This window comes from Mytilus californianus, unplaced genomic scaffold, assembly GCF_021869535.1.
Source record: "Mytilus californianus isolate M0D057914Y unplaced genomic scaffold, xbMytCali1.0.p SCAF_4, whole genome shotgun sequence".
Taxonomy (NCBI): domain Eukaryota; kingdom Metazoa; phylum Mollusca; class Bivalvia; order Mytilida; family Mytilidae; genus Mytilus; species Mytilus californianus.
In genome coordinates, this window is record NW_026262690.1 from 103306324 (window position 1) to 103333115 (window position 26792).

Here is a 26792-nt window from a genome sequence, read left to right on the forward strand (position 1 = left end):
GCCCACATGAAATACGATGAATATGAAATATAACAAAAAAAAAAATCAAAAAAAAATCAAGAAACACATATAATGAATCAGAGAGTATATGCCATATGACAAGCACTGAATTTGAGGCTACAGTAGTTTACAATGTTCAAATCTAAGAAGATAAAAATCAAGGTAAAAAAAACAAAACTGGACAGAATCACATGAACTTAAAATGGAACCTGCCATTTGAATCCACTCTCAGTCAAAATTTCGATATCAGGAATAGGACATACTCGATAAATTTACAGACCAAACGACCATTCTAGAATCTTAAGATCTAAGACTGCAAAAAAATGTTGCTAATGAGTTGAGACACAGATACATTCATGTGTCATTGTATTGGTCAACCAAATTACGATGGTGACCGTATAAATTTTGCAGATCTGATTTCAGTTGTTCAACCTAATTACTCTGTTGGAGCAGTTTTTGTGTAAGAAGCACACCCCTGTAAATGAAGTCTGTATAGTGTAAACATGCACAGACTCTACATATTAATGCAGATATGAAATCACTGTCCCATGGGGCAGACAGTATGTTACTGTTGAGAAATGGGAAGTTGACAATTGGGAAAGTTTAACATAGGTTCCAGTTTGAAGTCATCCATCTGTGTCAATGACGAGAAGATAAAGATATGAAGCAGTTTCCATGATACCCTTTATCCCAAGTTCACTGGTATATATGAGATGCAAGCAACCACAGAAATATGGGTTATTGAGTGACTCCATTAATATATCTGAAAGTGAAATTAATGAACTTTGCAAGATGATTTTTCTTTTTGTTGTTGAGTATGAATTCTACTTCATATGATTAATCAGTATAAATCAAAATTCTTAATTCTACTAGTAGATATTGGAAATTTTAAATTCTGGATCCTGATGAATTCCAATTTGTGGTGTAACATAAATATGTATAACTAATGAAGCACTTGCCTTATTGTACTGTGTGTGATCCAATGAATGTGAATTAATGAAGACAGTATAGTGACCTCTTAATATCTATTTTTACAAACGTGTGGTTTGGTTGCTGTATCACTGATGTTTTCCCTCAAATCTCTATTATTCATGTGTTTTAATTTCAAATATGGTTGATAAATGAAACCTTAAAATGCTGATATTTTAGACAATTTAATCTGCAAAAATACTCATGTTGATGTTTTTAATATCCAGAAAAAAAACAGAAGATATTTGCAGACTGAATATTTCCGCAGCTAGCGTATGCATACTTTGAAAAAATGATTTAGACTTAATCTATCAATGACATAACCGGAGATGTGTTAGATAAATACAGCAAAATATGATAATAGGCACCCAAGAATATGAACATTGAAACTAACTTGATAAAAAAAATTGAGAAATGACATTAAAGACACTAATTTAATCATGTGTTTGGTATACAGTACTCCCAGGCATGTAAGGATCCGTCAGATGCTGAAGACATAATCAGATCTGGTTTCCATGGATGCCACAAATGAGCTAAAGATTTAATAATATCTGATTGGTCAGAACAGTTCTTCTCGTGACCTTGATGATTAAATATTGGTTCAGTAAAACTGTATCCAAATTCATGGACTGGTGACTTTTGTGTATCATAAATGTACACATTTCCATCAAACCCTGCAAGCAAATATGAATGAGGAATTAAAATTGCTTTTAAGCCAACAGAATAAACTATATTTAAACAAAGGTAAATTATATGATAAGTTTATGGCAAAGGCATACACATTGTAACATTAAAAAATCCTCTCTGTTTTTCTATATTAACTTTGTTGTTTTGTTAAATTTCATTTGAACCCATTTTAGAAGTATGAAAAAACATTGTTACATTGAGGGAAAGTGATTTTTTAGGCATATCCTTTATCCTTTGCTGCAATCATTTACTATTTGCATATCAGTTAAACAGCTACACGCTGATATAGATTGATTGATTGATTGTTGGTGTTTAACGCCACCTTCAACTCTCTAGGCTATATACTGATAGTCAGATTTTGTTGGTAGAGGAAGCTGGAGTGCCTTTGAGACAACCAACAACCTTTAGCAGAGGTTTGAACTCTCAACCTCAGTGTTGATAGATAGGAATGAACTAGTATATGAACAATTCTATATAAAAAATGCCTCCCTTTTTCTCACATTTCTCTCATTTGTATCTATAAGATGTCATGAATATAACAGAATCCAAATATGTAATAATTTAATTACAATAACCGTGGAATTTTTGTTCCTTCTATCAGTCATCAAAGAAAACTACTGTACTTTAAATCTTTACACCTAGCTGGTGTCCTCATTGTTGTACATGTCTCCTTTATATATACCAGTACACTTCTTTGCCCCATACATAAAAAAAACTCAATAAAGATACCAGGTTTGCAATTTTGTCTTCCAGATGCACATTTTATCCACAAAAGATTAATCAGTGATTCTCAAATCAAAATAGTTAAAAGGCCAAATAAAAGGGCATTGATAACCAAAAGTTCCAAAAAGTTTTGCTATTTATTTACAGGAATAGTGGAGAAGGGCATATCAACTGGGAAATTTATGCTCTAATTCAATGAAGGGGTTTATTAAATATAAAATTATTTAAATATTTAAATACATGTAATAGGAAGTTTACAATGGGAAATTTACATGTAATTTCATTGGTGTTTTGTCCCTGTATGAATTGTTTACCTGACAAAGATACTTTTTGCTGTTGCTGTGGGGCAGCCTGAAAAATAATTTTAAACAATATAATTGAATATGTTTCATAAATTTACTTCTGATATAGTCTTACACCAAAGCACCAAAGGGGAATTTATAAGGCCACTATTTTGGCCCCTTGAATTCAAATATTAAAAAGTGTTAAAAGTCTACCAAATAAATTTACATTTAGTCTGTCAGGTATCAGTATTCAAAATATTTGAATTTTGTCTTGGATATTTTCTGTAGGACAAAGTCAAAGCTGCACAAACTGTCAAAATAGCCTCACTTTTAAGATCTTGTCATTGATATTTAAACATTAGCCAATAATTTTCCTGAAAAAGATATGTTGCTACAGTATTAATATGTCTTATTCAAAGATGTTAATAAGCGTAAAATATCTTTTTGGATACAGGCTTGTTTCATATCTCATTGAAAAAGAAAGATAAAATTTGCCAATATAATGTCTAAGATTAATTAGAGAAACAAATTGAAACACAGGATCTAGATGAATGCGATATTTCTTCACTCTTGACAGTTAAGCTTTAAATGCAAGCCTCGCTATCTATGTTTAATTAAGTACAAACCTTGATACTAATTTCTGTATCTTTTGTCTTAGACTGGTGTTGTGTATTTATCTCTTGTAAGATGCTGTCATTACCATTTCTAACATCTGATATGACAATAGATCCAGCAGAAGATAATCTATAAACTAGGTCAACTGTAATATCCATTGTCCAATAGGAGTCTGTGTCACAAGCTGGATATAAATTACTTTTTCTGTTATTGTCTGCTTTTGCCTGCTTTTCTCTGAAGTCAATGAGTCTGATTTCTCCTGATTTTTCACAACAACTTATCAATGTATTTTGATCCATGAATTTTATTTCACTGATTACTGATGTTTCCAAAAACTCTGAAAACAATTTTATAAATGTATACATATATAGCTTGTAAAATGGGATTATGGGACTAATAAAACAAAAATTCACACGTTGTTCTGCTAAGCATACCCCCACTCCTAATTGAAGTATCAAAAACAGGAAGAAAGGTGTTTGACAGATCCTAAAAGCGCACAAACTTTACAACTAATCGCTGTTGAGCTGCTGACCAAATATATAGTAATTCTGAGAAAAGTGACAATTGTTTTTTTAATTTCATTCAACATATTGAAAAATTCAAAGTATTGACCAATAGGAAGTATGTATCTGACAGATTCACGAGTGCTCGCTTGTTACAGCTCATCACTGCCAAGCTGATGACCAAATATGAAATCATTCTGAGAGAGTGTATCAAAAATATTTGATAGAAAAATCTATTTAACAAGTATAGAAGAAATCAGTCCTGTTAAGTTATGAGAAAGCTTTCACAGATTTGACATAACTATTCAAACATGTTAGGAATGGGGATGGGAATTTGTGAGCTCTGATCACACTTTTCAAACTTAAACTTGCTTTGAAACCATCTCATTTTACTGTGGATTCATTATTTTTTGTTGGATACCAATTTTCGTGGATTTCGTAGGTACAAGTGAACCACAAATTTAAATGTTCAATGAATTACAAATTTTCTACAGGTTTGCATGTAGACTTTGTCACAACCACGAAATCAAATATCCACAAAAATGAAAGTTGTCCTCAATCCATGAAATTAAATGAATCCACAGCAATTCAATCTTGTAAATCAAAATTTTAAAATAATTTTAGTACCTGTTTTATCACATATTACTTCATGTGTGTTCCCTTTTTCTACATCCAAACAACATAGATTGTTCAGACTAGAACCAAATACAATACAAGATGGATTATTTTCATTAACAGCTATCTTTGCCAAGCATCTAAAAAACAATTCAAAAATAATTTTTCAATTGCAAATTTTAACACAACCATTTTGCATATAATGCTTATTGACTATAATGGTATAAAATTTTGTCAAATTTAAAACAAGAATGTGTCCATAGTACATGGATGCCCCACTTGCACTATCATTTTCTATGTTCAGTGGACCGTGAAATTGGGATCAAAACTCTAATTTGGCATTAAAATTAGAAAGAGCATATCATAGGGAACATGTGTACTAAGTTTCAAGTTGATTGGACTTCAACTTCTTCAAAAACTACCTTGACCAAAAACTCTAACCTGAAGCAGGACAGACGGATGAACGGACGGACGCAGACCGAAAAACAGGTGGGGCATAATAAATATATTCCTATCTTAATTGAAACATCTAACACTATGACTGTGTTTGCAGTATTATTCCAATAATTTTGTACTTACTGTAAATTCAGAAATTTTTGCGATGTTTATATTATTGTGAAAATTTCATTTGGATAGTTTAACCAAAAACAATGCATTTAACTTTTGATAGCATCATATGTATGCACCATTTCCTGAAAAAGCAATAATAATCTGACATTTTTGTCCATTGTTTAACAATTGCAATAATAAACAAGCTTTTTCTCAATTTGCAAAAGTTTTAAGGTATTTTTTATCTACCAGTATAAGAAATTTAGGTTGGTTACTAATCCAGTCGCATTATTTGCATTAATATAAACCTCACACTAATTTCTGTACTTACAGTATCTGGAAAGTAAACAACAATTTTTATTATATATATAATTTTTTAGAATTCATATACATGATGTAAAGAGGAACAAACAATTTTGACAACTTATAATAAAGAAGGTTTATGACACAGGTTTGGGACATAGATACTTGCAATTGTCTGTTCAAAACCATGTATATGGTGTGTTTTGGGGTTGCTGTCTTATGTACATCTACTGCATGTCCCATTTATTTATATTTTATTCTGACATTCATGTCTGAGTCATTTTGAGATGTTTTTTGAAACTAGGTTGTAAATACATGTTTAAATAAAAACTTACTTTTTGTTACTTTTGTCTACATGTTGTGATTTAAAACTTTCAACAGGTTTAATAAGATCTACAATGAATATCAAAGCAAAGACATGCATTGATTTTTCAAAACATATTATAAAACTAAAGCTATATTACCTAATGTCATCAATAAACAATCATATTTCAGAAGTTATAAATATCCTTCTAAGTCACAACTAGAAATTATAAGAAGTATTCTGTTGAAGGAAATATCAAAGACAAAATTCACATTAACAGTCTAATGACTAAGTGCTGGGCCATAACCACCACAACCCAGCCAACTTACACTTATCTTCATTAGAAATCATATAAAGAATGACTTATACTTTGATATTTGATTTACAACTTCTGTTATCTACATAATGCTGATGAAGAACTTCATCAAAGAATAGGAAAACAATTTTCTTCTGAATAACATTTCATAGTTGTCAATTTTTAAATCCGCAAAGACCTTTCTCTGGGGCATGTTATGTAGCGTTGGACACCATGATTCATAACAAACCTTTCTAAATTTGCCCGTTTATAAATTTTGAAATTATAAAGAAACTTAAGGTTTCAACTCCCTCAGGCAAAGTTAGCCTTAGAAGAATTTGGCTATTATTTTAGGTCATTTTTGATTATACAATGTATAGCTCTTCAACTGTTATGGTTTTATACATCCTTGACTTTCAAATATTCGGCTATGAGCGTTCCAGATGAAGGAAAATCCAGAAAAGAGCTTTGGACGCATTAAATCTATAACGTGTTGTTTTCATATTTTCTATAAACAAACAATATTTCTTAAAAAAAAAAAACTTATTTGTTAAATTTTACAGGACTACATTCAATAACATAATGTTCAAAGTATAAAAATAGAGATTAGGCATGTGACATCTTTTATATCAATTTTCTGTCTATTCCTAAATTTTACATATAGATATAAGAAGATGTGGTCTGAGTGCCAATGAGACAACTCTCCATCCAATACATACCAGTTCCATTTGAGCCAATCTCCCATACCTGTATCCCTGTATTTGTTTCATCACTGGTGCACACCTGTCTGTGAAGATAATGCAAATATCAAGGATTTGTATAGTGAGACTCACTATACAAATCCTTGCAAATATGAATGAATGAAGCTTATATCTTCTCAGAAAATTTAATTTAATGTAAATCACACATTTTTCTTCATGTTAAGTTTATGATTATAATTGCTTACCTGGGTATTTATAAAAAAAAACTCTGGATATATATATATATACATATATGAAAGCATATATAAATGTCATACAAGTTCAGTGTCTAGATCACTGTTATATTAGTCCATACAAATCAAAATCCTTCCAATGTGAAACCTAAAAGGTAAGCAGTTTCAGCTCCATGGATTAAAAGAGCACAAACATCTTAAATTTACAATGACAATAAAAATGTAAGCACCACCAGTAAATTGTTTTACATGTAATACTATAGATTAACATCAAGGTCTAGAAATACTCTGTGAAGGCCATGGAAATGAAACATAGCACTGAGAAACATTTTCATTGAGATAGCACTAATATAAATGGAAGAGTTCTGTAATTTTGTTGTTGTATATAATATGACGCCACCTTGATTGAGGAATGTGTTTTATACAACATATTTTGCAAGTACTGAATCCACCATTCTTCTGGCGAAAATCTCTGTCTTTCAGCAAACCCTGAAAATGAAGTTAAAATAAAACTAATTAGGTAAGCTAAATATTGAATAGATTTAACCTCTGATACCATAGAGTTCATAAATTACACAATTTACTTAAACTAATGCTCATTTTTTTAAATTAAAAAAATATTCTTTATTTTAGTTTTCACTATGCTGTTGATGACTCTTGATGAGTGAGGTATAAATCAAATTTAGTATGATTTATGTGTCTTTTAATGCCTTTCAAGCTTTAGGTAAGATCTTCACCTGAAGAAGCTTGTATGTTATTTCATTCTAATAAGGAGACATATAGCTTAGTCATATCAAGTTAACTAAGGTAAATAGGTGTATTTGGTATTCTCAAATTTTGCCTTTCAAGTATACACAGTTAGGGGCAGTTCAAAGGTTCAGTAATATAATATTTGTGTATTTTGCCTTCAAAACTTTTGGCCATTAGGGATTATGTGTACCAAATGAGGCTGTTAGAAAAACATGCAAAGTATAAATTAAATTAAGAATGATCAATGTGTACTTAACCTTCCAATTTCTTGTCATTGAGAGTATCAAATATGGTGATTTGAAAAAGTGGTGTTATGCTCATTGTTGAAGACTTCAATGATCTGTAGTTATTAACATCCATGTCCTAGTGTAGATTGATTTTGGCAGATTCAAATAATTTACTTTATATTTTTCATGATAAAAAAAAAATGTTGTCCTAACAAATTAATTTTGTTTCAGATGGAACACTTACCTAAAATAGATGTGAAATGTATGAAACACAGGGGCGGATCCAGCCATTTTTAAAAGGGGGGTTCCCAACCCAGGAGAAAGGGGGGGTTCCAACCATATGTCCCCATTCAAATGCATTGATCATCCAAAAAAAAGGGGGTTCCAACCCACGGAACCACCCCCCAGGATCCGCCACTGAAACAGTACTCATCTAGTTCAATACTCACAGCACTCTCTAAATCATCAGATAAAAGCTTATCAGGTACAGATAACTCTAATATCTCATTTCTAACATCGCTTGATGTTGCAACTACTAAATCTGCAAGAGAATTCTTTCAAATCAATATTCTATAATAGACATTGTATAGAAGATGTACAGTAGTTGTACAGTAGGCTGAATGTGTACATCTAGATGCAATTTGTTTATCAATTGTGAAGTTGTGCTGATGTATCTTTGATATATAACTTTCATGTCCTTTTATAAAACCAGAGAAATCCTGTTCCAAGTCCTTCATCAGTGCCTGTGCTGGTCACTGACTTTATATAAATTTATTTCTTATTTTAAGGAATTCAATGTTAATTTCAGATCGTTGGTTGACACCATTGAATCTATAAATTTACAACCAGTCTAAATTTTAAAAAAGAAAAGAGCTTGTCTTTTGGTTTGAGTGCCAGTCTGACATTAAATGGTAACCTCTAAAGGTCTTCATTTTGGAAACATTTGGTTAAGTTGCTGACAGTTTTTAGAAGGAGAGAACTGCAAAAAAATCAAAGCCAAATAAGAATTTGTCATATAACGTGAGCACTTGTCCATTGTTGAAGCTAATTTGGTAACTACTAGATATCTATTTCGTTTGATTTGTTGGGTGTACTATCTCATTAATATTTACCATGTAGGTTCTCCTTTAGTCATATAAAAAAAACTGCAGACTATACATTAAGGGTTTTTCTCATTGTTGAAGGGAGTACGGTTGCATATAATTGCTTACATCCACTTTATTCGAACTTTGGTGGATAGTTGTCTCTTTGGCAATCATACCGCATCTCCTTATTTTTATATACATCATCCAAAAATCATGCTAGCTGTTAAATACAACATTCTAATTCCATGATGATACTATTGAAATGACATGCTGACAGACAAAAATCACATCATACCACTGTCTACATTATTTCATGTACTGTTATAAAATCTTTTTTTGGCACACTTAAAAGAGAATTTACTATATATAACTAACTTTTATCATCAATCCAGTCCATACATGTTACAGGGTGTTGTAAATCATACATGAACAGGTTTCTGTAGCTGTAAAATATAAAATTTTCTACAGATATTAATTAGCTTTAACAGAGGCACTAATTAGTATATTAGTACTTATTAAATATGTTTAGAACACCATACAATTAGTATTACCATAATTTATTTCATTATAATTCTACATTGTACTTATTCAAATTACATTCTAATACTGTTACTATCAGATAAACTATATTGTCTGTGTTTTTCCTTGGTTCTTTATGATTTTGTCCATTATGGAATTCAGTGTTGAATCTTAAGCTTTGGTAACCTGTTGAATTCTTCCCAAATCATCAACATTGGACAATTTCTAACTTGACACATGGTGTAAACTGTTTGTTGACTCTATTATGTATCTTTTTTTTTTAGGTATATCATCTTTGGGTTACTGTTTCATTCACATTTACTCAACATCTCCTCATATTCTTTTTGCAATTCTAGTTGAGCGTAATAAGAGAGAAATACTTTTCATACCCACATAAAATCTGTCTATTGTATATCAATTATGCTGCGAGAAGTTGCTACAGGAATAAAGCGTAGCGTATATTGAAAACTGTTATACATCATGTACATGGCTATTAATTAAACTATATTTATGATATGTAAGCATTAAAGCATAATGTATACTAAGGAAGCGTGCAAGCAGTTCTATATAGCTGTGCAATCGCACTGTCCCGAGTCTAGACTATTATCAATGAAAAAGGCAAAGGCAGGCCTTCCAATTCTTGTTTTTGAACTATGGAATCATGGATAGAAATATTATCATAAAACAGATAGCTGTTAAAAAGTCGCCCTCAGTTTTTTATTAATTATCATTAACTTCAAAATGAATACAGCCAACAAAGTTTTGAAATATATATATATAATAAAATGCTACGCTGGGCGCAGCTTGATACGACCGCAGAGGTCGAACCCTGAACAGTTAGGGCAAGTATGGACACAACATTCAAGCTTGATACAGCACTGAATTTGGATTGTAATTAAATATTTGACACAGCATAGGTTTCTGACACAGAATGAATGTGGTCTAAGAACATAATTTTTTTTAATTTACCTATTCAAACCATATCATTATTATTTGCTTTTATATATAAATCAGAAATAACCAATTTAAAATGGAAAATTTTAAAGAAAAAAAAGGAAAAAGAAATCCCCCCTCAAATTTTTTGAACCCCCTTATGATTCATCACCCCCAAACTCAATTCCAGCCTTCCCTTTGTGGTATGGTACCTTGCAGTACAATTTCAGAGAAATCCATACACTTGAACACAAGTTATTGTCTGGAAACTAGAAAAATGCTTGTTTTTTTGGCCCCAAATTCCTAAACATTTAGGGCAAATACCACCAAACTCAAACCCAGCTTTCCCTTGGTGATATGGAACCTTGTAGTACAATTTCATAAAGATCCATACACTTACACACAAGTTATTGTCCTGAAACTAGAAAAATGCTTGTTTTTTGCCCCTTTTTGGCCCCTAATTCCTAATACTGTGAGGCAATTACCCCCAAAATCAATCCCAGCCTTCCCTTTGTGGTATGGTACCTTGCAGTACAATTTCAGAGAAATCCATACACTTGGAACACAAGTTATTGTCTGGAAACTAGAAAAATGCTTATTTTTGGCCCCTTTTTGGGCCCTTATTCCTAAACGTTTTGAGCAATTACCCCCAAACTCAATTCCAGCTTTTTCTTTGTGATATGGAACCTTGTAGTACAATTTCAGAAAGATCCATACACTTACACACAAGTTATTGTCATGAAACTAGAAAAATGTTTATTTTTTGCCCCTTTTTTGGCCCCTAATTCCTAAAATTTTGAGGCAATTGCCCCCAAAATCAATCCCAGCATTCCCTTTGTGATATGGAACCTTGTGGAACAATGTCAGAGAGATCCATAAACTAACACACAAGTAATGTCTTGAAGTTACAAAAATGCTTATTTTTGGCGCCTAATTCCTTAACTGTTGGTACCATAACCCCCAAAATCAATCCCAACCTTCCTTTTATGGTATTGAACCTTATGGTAAAATTTCATAGAGATCCATTCACTTAAACTAAAGATAGAGTGCGAAAACCAATGTGTCTTCGGACGACGACGACTACGATGACGCCTGCAACGTCATACCATTTTTTGGGGTCGTATAAAAAACAGCCATTTTTAAAGTATGGGGCATTCTTTACTCCAGTCTGTCCTTCATGTATGTGAGTCACATTCCCAGTACTTCTTTAGTTGTTTTATAGGTCTTTTTACATATTGGTACTCACGACTTGCCTTACGTGGGAGTTATGTCCAGGACAATACAAATTATCATTAATACCTTTTTTGTTCCTCAAGGTAGGTTGACCAGCATGAAGGATGAAGTATTTGGACTTCCATTGGAAAATACGGGCAGAATGGATAGGGGCAGAAAAATTGCCTTGCCCTTGAACAGACCACCTATGAATCCATCAGAGTTGTTGCAAGGATAATTTAAGGTGAAGAGAAAGTGGCATCAGATTTAACGTCCTTTCCTCAACCTGTCATGGCTAAATTTTTAATTTTTGCAAAGCTAAAGGGAGGCCCCATGGCTACTTCAGCAAGGGTTTTACTGTTGGAACGAGTTGTTTCTCGAGATGACCATATTTCTAAACTTGGATGCTTACATGTAAGTGGACCCTATCCAATAGTTGCCTTTAACTACTGAACTATTCTTTATATTGTAACCCTTAAGAAGTAAAAAAGCTGTAATTTTTAATATACAAATTGTAATGGCAGAAAAGCTTTCAATAGTCTTCTGTTCTATTGATTTCTCCATGAGATGAGAATATGCAGTTTTTCTGTTATTTCAAGCTGCCAATGGCATGACTTGATTCATTTGTGTACCTTCGTGATATATGAGGAATAAGATGCTGTTTGAATTTATTTCCCTATATATGTGACAGGATTGCTTCCCTTGAGAAGTAAATACTTAGACATAATAGGTTGACTGGTACTGACTGGGGGATAAGGACAAGGATATTGACTATTTCTAAAACACTGATCACATGCTGTTTTTGTAACACATACAAGGTTACCAAAAGAGAGGGGAAGAAACACAAGGGATTACCAAAAGTAAGGTTTAAATCTGTAGGCACAGACTTTATTATAGTCCTCAAGATTATAAACATCAAAAAGCTAGTAACTGGTGTGAAGATTTTGATGTGAAATTTAATGAATACAAGCTCTAAGACTAGTTCCATTTACTTAAGAATCTTTAAAGGACTTTTAAGTAACTTATTGAGTCAGCTACTGCCCAGTTTACACATCAATAACCTCTAGAAAAATTGTGTTTCAACCATTAATTCTCAACACAAACATTTGTTATTTTTTTTTTCAAATTTCAATTTTCTTGGAACCCCAGGATCCCATGCAAAGGTATCTGACATGAAAAGATGTAAGTGAAATTAATATAGAGTTTACATAGCTTACGAATGCATTTATTTACTTTCATGTATTGTAATAGTACCCATGATGATGAAGATGTAAGTGCATGTAGACAGTTGTAGTGATCATCAACTTACCTAAAGATACCAAAAACAGTTGCTTGATATTTAATTTAGGTACCATTACGTTTTTGAGATTGAGGGTTAACCTGGGTACCTGAAACAACTTTAATTTCAATACGTCCTTTCCTAGCTTAAAACGTAACCAGGACTACAATGACCCGTTCAGCAGAATTTGTAGATATGCAAATCATATAAAAATTAAAACCACTCTGAATTTGGATTGTGATTGAATATTTGACACAGCATAGGTTTGTGACACAAAATGAATGTGGTCAAAGAACTGAAAAATATGAAATTGGACATTTACCTATTATGGTCCTGGCAATATCCAAAATCTAAGTACAGAATCTTAGAATCAGCATATCAAGGAACCCAAAGAATTCAATTTTTGATGAAATCAAACAAAAGTTTAATTTAGGACCCTTTGGACCTCAATGTGGACCAATTTGATAAAGGAGCCCAAAATCTAAAATCTCTAAATGCATGGTTAGATTCAGCATTTCAAAGAACCCCATAAATTCAATTTTTGTTGAAATCAAACAAAGTTTAATTTTGGACCCTGATTTGGACCAACTTGAAAACTGGGCCAAAAAATCCAAAATTTAAATACAGGTTTAGATTCAGAATTTGAAAGAACCCTTTATATATTCAATTTATGTTGAAATCAAACACAGTTTAATTTTGGACCCCGATTTGGACCAGTTTTATAGGAAGAATAAAATTAGATTATTATCTAATGAAAATGATATTTGCAAATCTGGACCCCCAAACAGGATCAAGTAAAAATTAAACATTAACACACACAACAAAAAGAAAATACCACATAACAACTGTGACATCTACCTTCAAAACACACAACTTTAAAAAAATTAGTTATAAAGAAATTTTTGACAACTCCTGACTAAAATCAAATGAACAGACACAATCATTGATAGACTTATAATTTACACCATTTCTGTTCAAAGGGAAATAACTCAAAATAAAAACAAGACCAAATAACATAGAAATTACTTATTAATTACACCATTTCTGTTGAAAGGGAAATAACTCAAAATCATATAATAAGAATCACTTTTGCTACTGAAAGGTCTACAACTCAACAACGAGAACAGCTAAAATCGTGAAAATTAAACTTGACCTTCATTTAGTCACAGGAAACAACATATCTAAATTTGAAAAGATTTCGTCAAAGCATTTTCATGTTAATGAACGGACACTGTATATATATGTTAAGTATAATTTTTTACAGTAACTCTAAAAGTTTCAGTCCATGTACATAGCAAACAAATTCTGGGATGTTTTACTCTCTTACTTAGAAGCATAATCCCTTATCTGGAAGGAGATTGAAGAATAGAACAAAACCCCAGTTTTTTTTTCATTATTGTGCAGCCTTAGTTTATCAGCATTGTGCTTTGATAATACATGTATTTAAAGTTTTGGTATTTAGCTGAATTTTGTCTGCAAATGACCTTAGATCTGCTCTCAAAAACCTTCTGACATCTAGCAACAACCACTATTTAATTATGACATCAATTTTTTTATATTGTGATGTCAAATTTTACAGGAACTTGTGATTTTAAGTAATGGCGGTCAAATTTGCATACAAGTGTAAATACGTCTATTTATTTCATAAATTAAGGTTAACATGTTGTAACAGCTTTTTTTTATAACTTTATGAGACCCAAACAATATATTAGTATATGATGCAGTCCGGTAAATCCGCCCGAATAAGGCTTTGATCATATGTATTTCTGCTTAATTATATACTAATTGTATCAAATTTAACATAAATCGATTCACTAGCAAATCAATTTTGAGTAGTTTATCTCATTTCCCAAAAATTATCTGAAATAAATTTTAAAATCAACAAAACAAGTAAGTCATCTGTGTTTTTATCGGAAATGTGTTTATAGCTTGCTGTTTGGTGTGAGCCAAGGCTCTGTGTTGAAGGCCGTACTTTGACCTATAATTGTTTACTTTTTACACATTGTGACTTGGATGGAGAGTTGTCTCATTGGCACTCATACCACATCTTCTTATTTCTATTTTCAGTAAATCCGTCCATGGGCAGTAAATATGTATGGAGGGCCAGTTGATCACATATTTTTGAAAGGAAAATAGGATCTATTAATAGACCACTTATAAAGGGATTCCAGACAATAAAAAAAAAAAAAAATTCAAGGCAGAAACGAGTTTTGTAAGCAATAATAGATTATCGTTAGCTTTAGGAACTGTATTAGAGTGAGTGACCAATATTTCGCCGCATAATTCGTGTATTCCCACTTACATACGACCTACATTCGAATATTTGGAACTTTTAATGTAGGTTTCAGAAATTTAACTATATGAAAAAAATGTTTGATAAAGGAATCATCTTCAAAACATTGGTTAAATGTTCTAAAAACAAACGCAACTCAAGAGGATATCAAGTTGTTCGTGTACCATGGGGGACACATTTTCGCCGCAATGTATGATATGACCATCCTCATTATCCTGATATATTATAAAAACAAATGTTTGCAATAATATGAATTAGCTTGAGAGATCATTCCTACACGATTTTTCTCACAAATATTTACGTTAAGACTGTGCATGATTACCATATAAATCTTACATAATTGCCAAAATCGTTTAAAAACACCTGCGTATTTCTTTATATGTGCGAATAACCTTGGAAATAGGGTAAAGAGGAATATCAACAATTTGAACCTTAAAAAAAGCCTTTACCATCTTTTTAGGCAAGTATTGGGTAAAGGCACATAAATTTGAAAGAAGAAATAACAAAACGGCGAAAAATGTGTCCAAGGCGAATATGCGCCACCCACTCTATATATATCACTAGATATTTTCGTAATAAAGGATTTTTCTTTAACATTTGACATGCAGTAATCATAAGTACAGTTCCTATGAATAAAATAGCAGACGAAATATTCACGGAAGTGACAATTACGGAAGTAAATGGGAGTAGGTGGGTTTACCAGACGACGGAATTACCTGACACTACTGTACTAAACTAACCCTTACCCTTACACTGACCCTGTTAAGAATAATGCACAAACTAAACATCCATGATACTGCTCAGAGTACATTTTTGTAAAACATACTTGTTGATTTTAGGCAGAATCTATACAAGATAAACATCTTGCTTATTTTTTGCCTTGAGGTGTCTGAATCGACCACTTAAAGACAATAAACCATCCATAAAACTTACCTTAACCTTAAACAAACCCTAACCTAACAGTAACTCTAACCATAAACAGATAACTATACCCTAACCCTAGACGAGGATTTATGTATACACCTTATCGCTATTTGTCCGCCATTACTGGACATCACACAAGTTCCCGTAAAATTTTGACGTCATAATAGAAAATATCTGACGCCACAATGGAAAAGTGATTGTTGTGTGACGTCAAAAGTTCGAGCGGGACAGATTCTCGGGTCAAGCGGGAATAGCGATAAGGTGTATTATAAATCCTTGCCCTAAACTGGGACATAAATTCATAATCATGATAATAATCTTGAGGCCAAAAACTTTTCAAAATCAGCGACACATACTTTTTGACGGAGTCAAAAAACCAATCATCATCATCTGAAGCCATGTAGATTTGATGAAAGTTAGTCACAAACTAACATGCATGTTGAAGACAGCAGTTTTTGGTACAAAAACAAATATTTTGAAGAGCGTCCGACTGATCACGATTTTCCCCAAATACCCGTTGCAGTCCCCTGTCCTTACTACTCCCGTTAAAACGAACGTATGTCTTGACATAGTCTGCATGCTGAGAAATCACTTGTTGCCCCTCGCATACATCGATCAACTGATACCACATGAACATAGTAGAAAAGTAAGTATGTTGCATCTATAGGCTTGATGACTGACATGTTTGAAACGTTTACAAATTTGGGGCTTCACCGCCGCTTGTTGAATTTTGAGATTCTCTGCCACTTTCAAAATGTTTTGATTTGTTTATCAACTGCATGACTTGACCTACTTTATTTAAAACGTTGATTCCTGTCTCTTAAAACTTAGTTAGTTTTAAATAATTTGTCAGTGGGATTTTCAATACTGAAGTAGAACTGCAGATATTTCAGTAATTTTAACATGTTTATATTTCAGTAATTTTAACATGTTAAATCATTGTTTAAGCTCAACTTTACTTTATAAAATAGACTTACTTACATATTTTGGTATTTAAGATACAAATGTTGCTGAAATTTGTCTCAAATGCCCCTAGATCTGTCTCAGAATAATCTAATGTCATGCAACAATCACTTTTTAGCTATATGACATAATTTCTTTTTAAATTGTGATGCACTATTTTGCAGGAACTTGTGTGTTTTTTAGTAAAAGCCGACAAAGGAGTAGGTTCGATAAGGCCCTAAAATGGCCCCTATTTCTAGCGACAATTTCAAATTAGGATTTATTGACCAATATCACAATGAATCATAGTTGAATACAATAAACGTATTTACACTTTCGGTATTTAGCTATATTTTGCCTCCGAATGACCTTAGATCTACTCCGAATCACCTTTTGACGTCAGGCAACAATCACTTTTTAATTGTGACGTCAAATGTTTTGAATTATGATGTCAAAGTTTACGGGAACCTGTGTGATTTTACGTAATGGCGGACAAATTTGCATACAAGTGTAAATACGTCTATGACTAGATAGAAAATAAAAATGTATGTCATTTTGTTGAAAACTTAGTAAGTACGTACTTGCATTCGATTCATGACATCACAAATAGCACTCATTTTGACAATGTTTTATTTTCCTCGAAAATTCAATGAAAACCGCTAAATTTTCATTCATTTTTTGGATTTCATATAATGTTTGTTATAACATTTTACATATCTGACTTGAATATTTAGTTTGTCGACGCCTGCACTCTATGTTTCCTATACAATTTTGTCAAATTTGGCAAAAAATCTCTATTTTAGGCCTATTTGGGATGTAAAAATCAAGGCTTTAATATAAAACTTGGACAAAAAAGTTCTATTTAACTTTCTCACTTTACATCAACTTAAAACATTTTTTATCTTGAAGCATTGAACTTGATAATCGGGGCTAAATATGGCCCATACTGAACTTTCTCCTTTGCATACAAGAGAAAATTCATGTACGCAAAGTCTAATGTTAGTCAAAAGGAAAAATTATGTCATTTACATGTATTCTAAAGTCCTCTTTAGTTGTCAAATAGAACTTAAGCATCTACTCTAATAGATGGATTTTTACAAATCTTTTTCATTCTGCCATCTCTTGTACAAATGTACTTGATCCATTTTAGGACTGCAAACATCACACACATTTAATAGGTGTTTCCCCAATTCAGCTTGTGATATTTTATCACAAATTTTCCCTAAGTTTTTAACAGTATTCATTGTTAATGATAAAAAGCCAGTTTAGGTTCTGGTTCCTTGTGTAAATGGACATTATTAAAGAAGAAAATCTTTCAAATGCATATCCAACCTCCTTTTTTTGTTTATAGTATATAGAGGTAAACAGTTTTATAGACAGAATGTAGTTAAATGATAGAATTTGAAAATAAACAGGAGATAATAATCTTTGCATTTAGAAATTAAAAAAAATATATTGTTCAACCTTAATTTCTTCTTTCAAGAAAATAATATTACAGTAAAATCTATTATGAAATTAACTTATCTGAGTTATCTCCCCTTATCAATAAAGTTCTGTAAAATTAATAAATTAAAGTTAGTAAGTGTTAGAAAAGATTATTTTATTAATTAGATAAAATAATATTAATGTCTCCATTTTAAAAGAAATTTAATGGAACTTAAAATTGCATATTACATGTGCAGTTTTTCTCATTTCAGTAGTTTGAAGTCTGACATGTGGATGAAGGCTGCATTATACAGTCTTCACGCTTAACCACAAGTCCTACGGCATTGGCTTGTAAAATTGCTTTCTGACTTGTAAAATTCTTCTCTACAAGCCAACAGAATCCAACTAAAATTTTGAAAAAATTGAGCTTTGGGCTTGTGGACTTAAAAGTTAACCGTGAAGGCTGATTATATATCCCCATACATACTTAAAATGTTATTAAGCAATTGTAAGAATTAAGTCTGTGTAAGTTACATATTATCAATATAAATGTATGACGTTACCTTTATTTACGTATTCTGTGGAACTGTCCGTACTCCGTAAATAAAGATAGCAAAATAATTCATGTGAACATAACCTACTGGTATACAATTTTGCAAAAATCAGTATTTAAAAATTTACTAAAGAGACCTCAGTCTAGGAAAATGTTACTATTTATGGGGTCATACCTCTCATAAGGCAACAGAGACTAATTTCCAACATGTTTTCTCATCCAAAGACATTTAAAAACACATTTTAAATGCCCCTTCTAACAAGAAAGAACTGTTAACAGACTTTATAAGGGATCAAAGCCATTATAGATTTTATTTATGTTTGTTGTAAGTAAGTTGAAAAAAATGTTGTACATGTATGTTATAAATGTTAACTGATGACTAAGGCACACTTTCCCTCCAATGGAGAATTTTTGTGATTACATTACAGGATTACATCTGAATAATTATATGTAGTTACATGTACTTATTAACGGTACATATGTGGTTTGACCCAGATATATCTATATACTTTATTCCCTAAAAACTGAGTACAAGTATATACTCAAGCTAAGTGCATATGTGTTTGTTTTTTGTTGAAAAAGAATTGTTAATGGATGAAAGGATATATCAGTAAGATGATTTATTGGTGGCTGTTTGAGTCCAGCAATGTCAGAAAGACAACAGCTCATGCAGTGACTTAAAAAATCAAAAGACCAATTTTATTTTTTCCATTCTTTTTTCCAGGTAAGCTTCATTTAATTTGTTACGTTTATATTTCATGTGAGCACTTAAGTTGCAAAGAATAATTCCAGATGAGTGTGTTACAGTTCAGAAGAATATTGTTACAATCTTTAAATATTGTGCACAAGTTGTAATAGATGCTTTCTTGTTATTTTTTCATTAAATCTCTACTTTGTTGGCTTATCATTTGAAATGAATAGGTCTTTTCATTACAGAATTTTATATGTGAAGAAGCAACCATTGATTGAAGTATTGGCTGATATTATTTATGTTTATAACACCCACACAGAAGTGTTTTTAAATTTCCTCAAGTTGAAGTATGTTTTGTAGATTAAAGACAAAGTGTGTTGAGTGTTTAAGAAATTTTTGTCTGATAACACATTTATATCACTGATGGATTAGTGTTTTTATCATCAGAAAAATAGTTTTATTATAGAGATCATTGATTTTTATAAACAGGTAACTCATATTTAAACCTCAAACTATCTCTTATATACATGTAAGTTAAAATTTATGTAAGCAAAAACGAAAGTTGTGAAATTACAAGTTTCCTTTATTCATAAAAAAAAACCCATGGTCATGATGGTATTTGTTACAATATTGTATGTTATTTTTGATATTTGTTTCATCTTCATAAATAGATGAACATGTGTTTTACAGGTTTACTTAATTGTTCTCTGCACATTATTTTTGAAATAAAAATGTTTGCATCTTATGAGGAATTTTAGATACTGCAGCTGTAAATGTTATCAAAGCACATACTCGTAATCAGAGCTTGTGTGAAGTACTTTTACATGATTTATAACTTTTGTAGTAGTTCATAAGACATTATATATTAAGTGATAGGAGGAAGTATTTGCAAGGTCAATGGATACTGGTACTTCTAAAAAAAATTTGCATAACACTTTGATGAGATTTGAAAAAAAACATTTTTGAAAATTCAGTATATTGTATGTGATCTGATGAAAATTTTACACATATATTGTATATACTTAAAGCCATATACACACACTTTTATTTGCTGCCTCTGGAAATTGTCTTAAGGAGTAAGTGGTAATATTGAAATAAGGCCAAAATTTGGTGTCAGATTTCATGGAAATTTAAAAGCTACCATAAATGAACTTAAATTTGCCCTTACAATTATTGGTATTGTAAAAGGTGTTAAGAAAATTTTTCATTTTGACAAGTTAACTTGGCAACAACATGACTTCAAAATTTGTATGTTTTGTAAAATTTCTTGATTTTCTTTGTTTTGTATCAACTTTTGAGAGTATTTTGGATTGGAAAAGTATATATGCACACCCAAGAAATAACTTTGTAATTGGTGAGATTATGTAAATAGCTAAAAGAGAGCTTCTCTAAATCTATTTTGTTGTTTCTTGACTGTGTTACACAGTGAATTTGATTTTTCCATGGGAATAGAATGGATGAAGATGGCTGTCCAGTGGCAAATTAAATGTGTATTCAGGACAAGCTTAAGAATATGATAGTGTGATATGAATTTAAACCCTGTTTTTAACTAGACAGACACCCTAAACTGGATTTTCAATGTGCTAGTTGACAAGAAAACAGTCTGCAGGAGGACATTTCACCTTACCCTGACACATTATTCTGACTCCGAGTCAACCAGACTTTGGCTTTTCCTTTAATAAAAATGCTGCATGTTTAGCAGACTAGCAGTAAATTCCTATTTTCGAGTCTTTGGTTTGACACGGCCTGGGTTCTAACCAAGGACTTCCTGCATTCTAGGCGAACATGCTACCACAAGACGAGCAAGGCAGTTTATGGAAATAGAGATTGTTTCTTTATTTTCATGAAGTAAACATATGTCTGCTCTTTCACTGGTCGGGTTGTTGTCTCTTTGACATATTCCCCATTTCCATTCTCAATTTTATATATTATAAAGCAAGCATGGTGTCATACCATTGAAAATCTTGTTTACCCATAATTCTGTTATGCTTATTAATTTATATATACATTTCCCTATATTTTGTGCAAATTTGGATTATTATGGGACAAAACATGTCTATAAATGTCCCTACTCCCTTATTTTACCTAATGATCAGTTTTGCTGGAAGATAAACTAAGTATAGAAAAGTTTTAGGCTGATTGTCATTTCAGCAGTAGTGAATAAGGAGCAGACAATGAAGATGACACAAAATTAGATTAGACACTTATTAATACATACAGATTTACAAACAACAAGGGTACAATGATATTGCTATAGAGATGAACAAAATAATTATTATAGCAATTAAAAGTCCTACTGTCTATCGATTATTGGCCCACTTATACATGTAACAGTACTTTATAAGACTGGAATGTTCATGTTTTAAACAGTATTGAAGTAACAATAACAAGTATTGTATTTATTTTTCAGATTGTCTGCATGATACATAGTGAAGATGGGAGATATCTGGGTAACTGCTGGAATAACAGTTCTTAAATTGATCACCTTTGTTTATGATGTGATATCCTTTGTTCCCTATTACATAATCTACAGGCCTGATCTAAGGGTAAAACAGTGTCACCGATTAAAGGTAAAGATTTAAACTTAAAGTACACGCAATGTTATTTAATGAGAGAGCAAAATAACTCTATTGGGATAATGACTTAATTATTGTAAAGTAGTTGCTGGTAATTGAAGTTAAAAACCCTGATTTACAGAAATTTCATATAATACTTTTCAAATGTACAGAGAATTATAATAGACTGAATAACACAAAATAATCAGCGTTTACTACAACACACACCATCAAGAGTGACTTTTAACTGAATCATATTTGTACTATGAGCAAAATAAAGAAATGAAACCTATTTGTAGATATTCATAGCTAAGTATTTTTACCAATTAGTGGCATATTTTCCATCAAGTTATAATGCATAAAATTTGTTATCTCAAATTGACTTACACAAGAACCATTGATTTTTCCACAAACCACAGAATTTGAATTTAAAAAATTGACAAATGTATCCAAGATCATGAAAACTTCATTACAATGAAGAGATTTTGGATCCCTCCATTTAGAAAACACATTGATAAGAAAAACAGGTTACAAGCCAACAAGAAACAACTATACAAATGAATACCAATTGTTTTCATCTCAGCTGTTATGGAAAATACTACCATTCAGGTCATATTTCACAAATTCAATATATTTTATTTTAATTTTAAAATTTACAAATGGTTATAATAAAATTGAGAATGGAATTATAAGTTTACTTTTGTCAATGAAATACTTTTTGGGGTAATGGAGTAGACCAACCTGAATTTGATCATTTGTGGTCATCATATTACAGGCCAAGTCTGTTGGTGATAAAAGTGGTCCATACAGAGCTGTGGAAAGTCTTGGTGGGTTATCAACACAGCTACATGAATGTGATACACTAGATGACTTATTTTCTAATGCTGTCCAGTTATACTCCACAAGGAAATGTTTAGGATACAGGGAAATACTAAGAGAGGAAGATGAGAAGCAACCTAATGGCAGAGTGTTCAAAAAGGTATAGTTTTCAATAATTCATGAAAGACCCTAACCATGCTAACATCACTTCCAATGCAAGGGTCAATAGTTATGATGTTGTCATTCAGATCTATTTTTTTTTTTTTTATGTTTTTTTGTTTTGATTTGTGTTTATTTATACCATTCAAGTATCTCATCTTTTCAATGTCTTAATTTACTACAATGTTTCTTCTTTCAGGCACAACATTCATTTGAAATAGTTTGTTCTTCCCAAAAGGCATTTAAATTATGATTAAAGTACAAAAATGTACATGTATATTACATCAATATGTTATGTTTATATATAAAATTAAAGTGTTTTTATTTATTTGAACATGTATGAATATTGAAATATAGCTATTAATCTTGATAATATTACAAATATTTACTATATGGCAAGCTTTAATTGCCTCGAGTCTAATAAAGTTATGAAAAATTATCAAGAAACTATCTAGTAAGATCTTCCATCAATACAATGTCAATATCAATGCACTTGGGGTTAAAGATACTTATTTTGTTTTGAAAATGGAGAATAGAAAATATGCTTTGAAGCACACGGTTTAAAAAAAGTGAAGCAATAATAAACGAATCAATCAAGAGACCAATGCTTGTGTGAATCAGCATTGTTACAATTTCACCAGCTTATCATTAGCAGAAACTAGAACTGTTAACTTAATCAGACAGTATAATCATCTCCAGTCAGTAACAATATCAGATTTTTAAGATATAGAATCATTAAAGATTGAGATGATTACAACTGCCGAATTTTAAATTTCAAATAGCTAGCACAACACTTGTCATTGAAAGAACATTGAACTTATATCAACTGTAGCACTGTGCCTTTTTGTTGTAGAAAGAATCTGTATAGCAATAGTTATTACTGAGATATAAGAAGATGTGGTATGAGTGCCAATGAGACAACTCTCCCAAAAAAAATTAAATGTTGTTTTATATGCACAAATATATAAAAAGGGTAAAAGAGTCTTTATCAATTAACAAATTCTACATAATAATATTTGTGATATTTTTTTTAAGGTTATGCTTGGTGATTATAATTGGTTGACATATGAGGATGTTTTTACCAGAGCCACCAATTTTGGAAGTGGGTTACTTGCCCTTGGGAAGACTCCCCGACAGAATATTTTGATCTTTGCTGAAACAAGCCCATATTGGATGATAGCAGCTCAGGCTTGCTTCAAGTATAATTTCCCAGGTAGAATAATGTAGAATATTTGTCATATTTAAGAGTATTTGTTAGTGGATAAAATTATGTATGATCAAGATGTGTGTTTTAACAAATACTTTTATAATCTGGAAATAAATGAAGATATTGTTGATTACAGACTGTTTGTTGGTTTTTCTCTTTCATAAATGATGCAACATGGAAACCATTTTTAAAAAACAAAGTTGATTTACATATTTGAAAAAAAGGCTAAGATATTTTCTAAATGGCAATTTTTGTCTTCGAAATACACATTGTAGCTTATTAAGAACTTATATCTTTTTTCTTAAAGTCATATTACTTTGAAGATGTGTTGAAAATCAGTGTTAATATAAAATAGGCAAAGGATAGTTCATTGACTTACATGCTTTTTCCACACAACCACTGTGGACAACACATCCATGTTCACTAACATATCTGTTTATATATTCTGTAGAAATGGTGAATTAAATGCCTATCTGCTAGTGTCAATGGGTTGTACTTTTGTATATTTTATGATCAACCATAAGACACAGTATGTCCATTCCATAAGATTTGATTTTTGGTGTTTTAACGCCACTTTTAAGCACCGCTTTTGGGCTGTTTCGTGGCGGCCAGTTTTTATTGGTGGAGGAAGCCAGATCCATTCCATAAGATGGGTAGTGGGTACTAGGTAGATTTTATACCAAACTTGTACCAACTCATATATGGATGTGTGGGAAAAACAAAATCCACCTAATCTGTAGTGTCCCAAATCTAAAGATTCATACAATTATTAATACCGGTACTTTATACTTTAAAGAAAAAGTACAATGATAAAAAGAATGTGCATTTCTGGAAAATACTAATAGAAAAAAAAATGACATTTAGAACTGACATATTATTTTTGTAGTGGTAACTTTGTATGCTACATTAGGACCAGATGCAATTGTACATGGAGTGAATGAGGCTGACGTATCATATATCATCACCAGTGCTCAACTGCTCCCTAAATTTAAAGTAAGTCATCTTAGCATTATCAGTGAAGGAGTTGCAATGGACAAATAAAAATTACTTCTCCAAAAGACATTTGTTTCAAGTTTTTTAATTTTGGAAAACTTCTTTTGATGTTTTTGAAGGTTTGAAAAAAATAATGTTTTAATTTCCCCTAGGAATTAATAAACAAAATTCTGTTAGAAGAATTAGTTGGTAATGGATGGATAAAGCTTACTCTTCAAAGTAATGGTATTTTTGGTAAGTAAAATGAACAAAATGTCACCAGTATATATTTAGAATTCTTTTGACAATGGCAAAATTTCAATCTTAATGAATAGAAACGGTTCAAAGTTTGGGCTTCATGTTAAGATCTTTTTTTCTGTAAAACATATTTTTAAATTTTTGAACATTGACTGATGTAAAAGGGTTTTGAAATAATACCATTTATATATTTTAACAGGTATTTATATCTTTTCATGTTTGATATTTAAAAAATATGATCATGCACCAATTAAAGTGCTGAAATTCAAGTAATTCAAGTCATGTGTAAACATTAGTTGATAAAACTGAATAGAAAAAATATGGAGATTCTGCTCTAGTCAATCTTTTTTTTTCTTTTTCAATGTACAGTTGTATTGACTGTTAATGTAATAGTAAATTGTTTAACAGAAAAGAAATCTATATATTTTTATATCATGTAATTTTCACTGAGATTTTACTTGAAGTAAGCCAGATCTGCTGAATATTGTTTAAAAGTTCAACTTTCATCAAACAGACTCATGAATAATGTGTCAAGAAAAAGGAGATGTGGGGCAAGTATAAATGAAACACTTACCCAAAAACACAGAAAACAGATATTTAGTACTTTTGACATGTGTAAGATTTATATATCATTATCAATTTTGATATTTGTAGGGTTTAATGGACAGAATGCCTAAAGTGACACATATTATATACATACCTACACAGAGACCCCACCAACAGGACAAAGATATACCTAAACATGTTAAGCTCTTGTCCATGGATGAAGTAGAAAGTATTGGTGCTGTACCTGATAATTGTAAGTAATGAGTGTATATTCTCAAACAGAAGGCATATTATTTTGAAACTGATTCGATGTATTTTGATTTCAATTGGAACTATTATAAGAATTGTAAGCTGCTGAAATGATAATAACCAGTGGAAATCAGTTAGAAATACTAAGTAACCTATGTTTTAGTATCTAATTTGCACAATTTTAATTTCAACAGCTATTATTTAAATTGTGATATATCTGATCAGTTTGATATAAAAATATGGCAATTCGACATAAAATTTTATAGCTGAAATTTGAATTTGAGGATTAAAATATTATTACATTACTTGAACAGTTAACATAATTCTAAGTATTTAGAAATAAAATTAGATGGCAATTTTTATACTAATGATTTAGATGACATTTACCACAACTGTGGTACAGAAAATCAAAT

The 26792-nt window shown here is 31.3% G+C and overlaps 2 protein-coding genes across 5 annotated transcripts in view; one reads left to right on the top strand and one right to left on the bottom strand.

Annotated features, from left to right (window-relative positions):
• Window positions 1–1389: 1389 nt before the first annotated feature.
• On the bottom strand, window positions 1390–16573 carry LOC127738942 (WD repeat-containing protein 73-like). The gene is made up of 10 exons (XM_052250445.1): window positions 16360–16573; window positions 9219–9286; window positions 8208–8299; window positions 7182–7270; window positions 6567–6634; window positions 5584–5641; window positions 4409–4536; window positions 3290–3615; window positions 2694–2730; window positions 1390–1643 (listed from the first exon to the last, which is right to left on the bottom strand). Exons 1-10 carry the CDS (start codon window positions 16401–16403, stop codon window positions 1408–1410), a joined length of 1146 nt encoding a protein of 381 aa, XP_052106405.1. The 5' UTR covers window positions 16404–16573; the 3' UTR covers window positions 1390–1407.
• Window positions 16574–16583: 10 nt separating this feature from the next.
• The window catches only part of LOC127738932 (long-chain-fatty-acid--CoA ligase 4-like), a 29181-nt gene continuing 18972 nt past the window's right edge, over window positions 16584–26792 (top strand). The window contains exons 1-7 of one of the 4 annotated variants that reach the window (XM_052250427.1): window positions 16584–16649; window positions 19506–19647; window positions 22025–22184; window positions 22945–23148; window positions 24183–24360; window positions 25241–25347; window positions 26239–26383. In XM_052250427.1, coding sequence (XP_052106387.1) covers window positions 22050–22184; window positions 22945–23148; window positions 24183–24360; window positions 25241–25347; window positions 26239–26383 — 769 coding nt within the window. In that variant the 5' untranslated portion in view covers window positions 16584–16649; window positions 19506–19647; window positions 22025–22049. Of the gene's footprint in view, window positions 16650–19369; window positions 19648–19965; window positions 20104–22024; window positions 22185–22944; window positions 23149–24182; window positions 24361–25240; window positions 25348–26238; window positions 26384–26792 lie in introns of those variants that run through there. The other 3 variants (XM_052250428.1, XM_052250426.1, XM_052250429.1) reach the window with 3 other exon arrangements.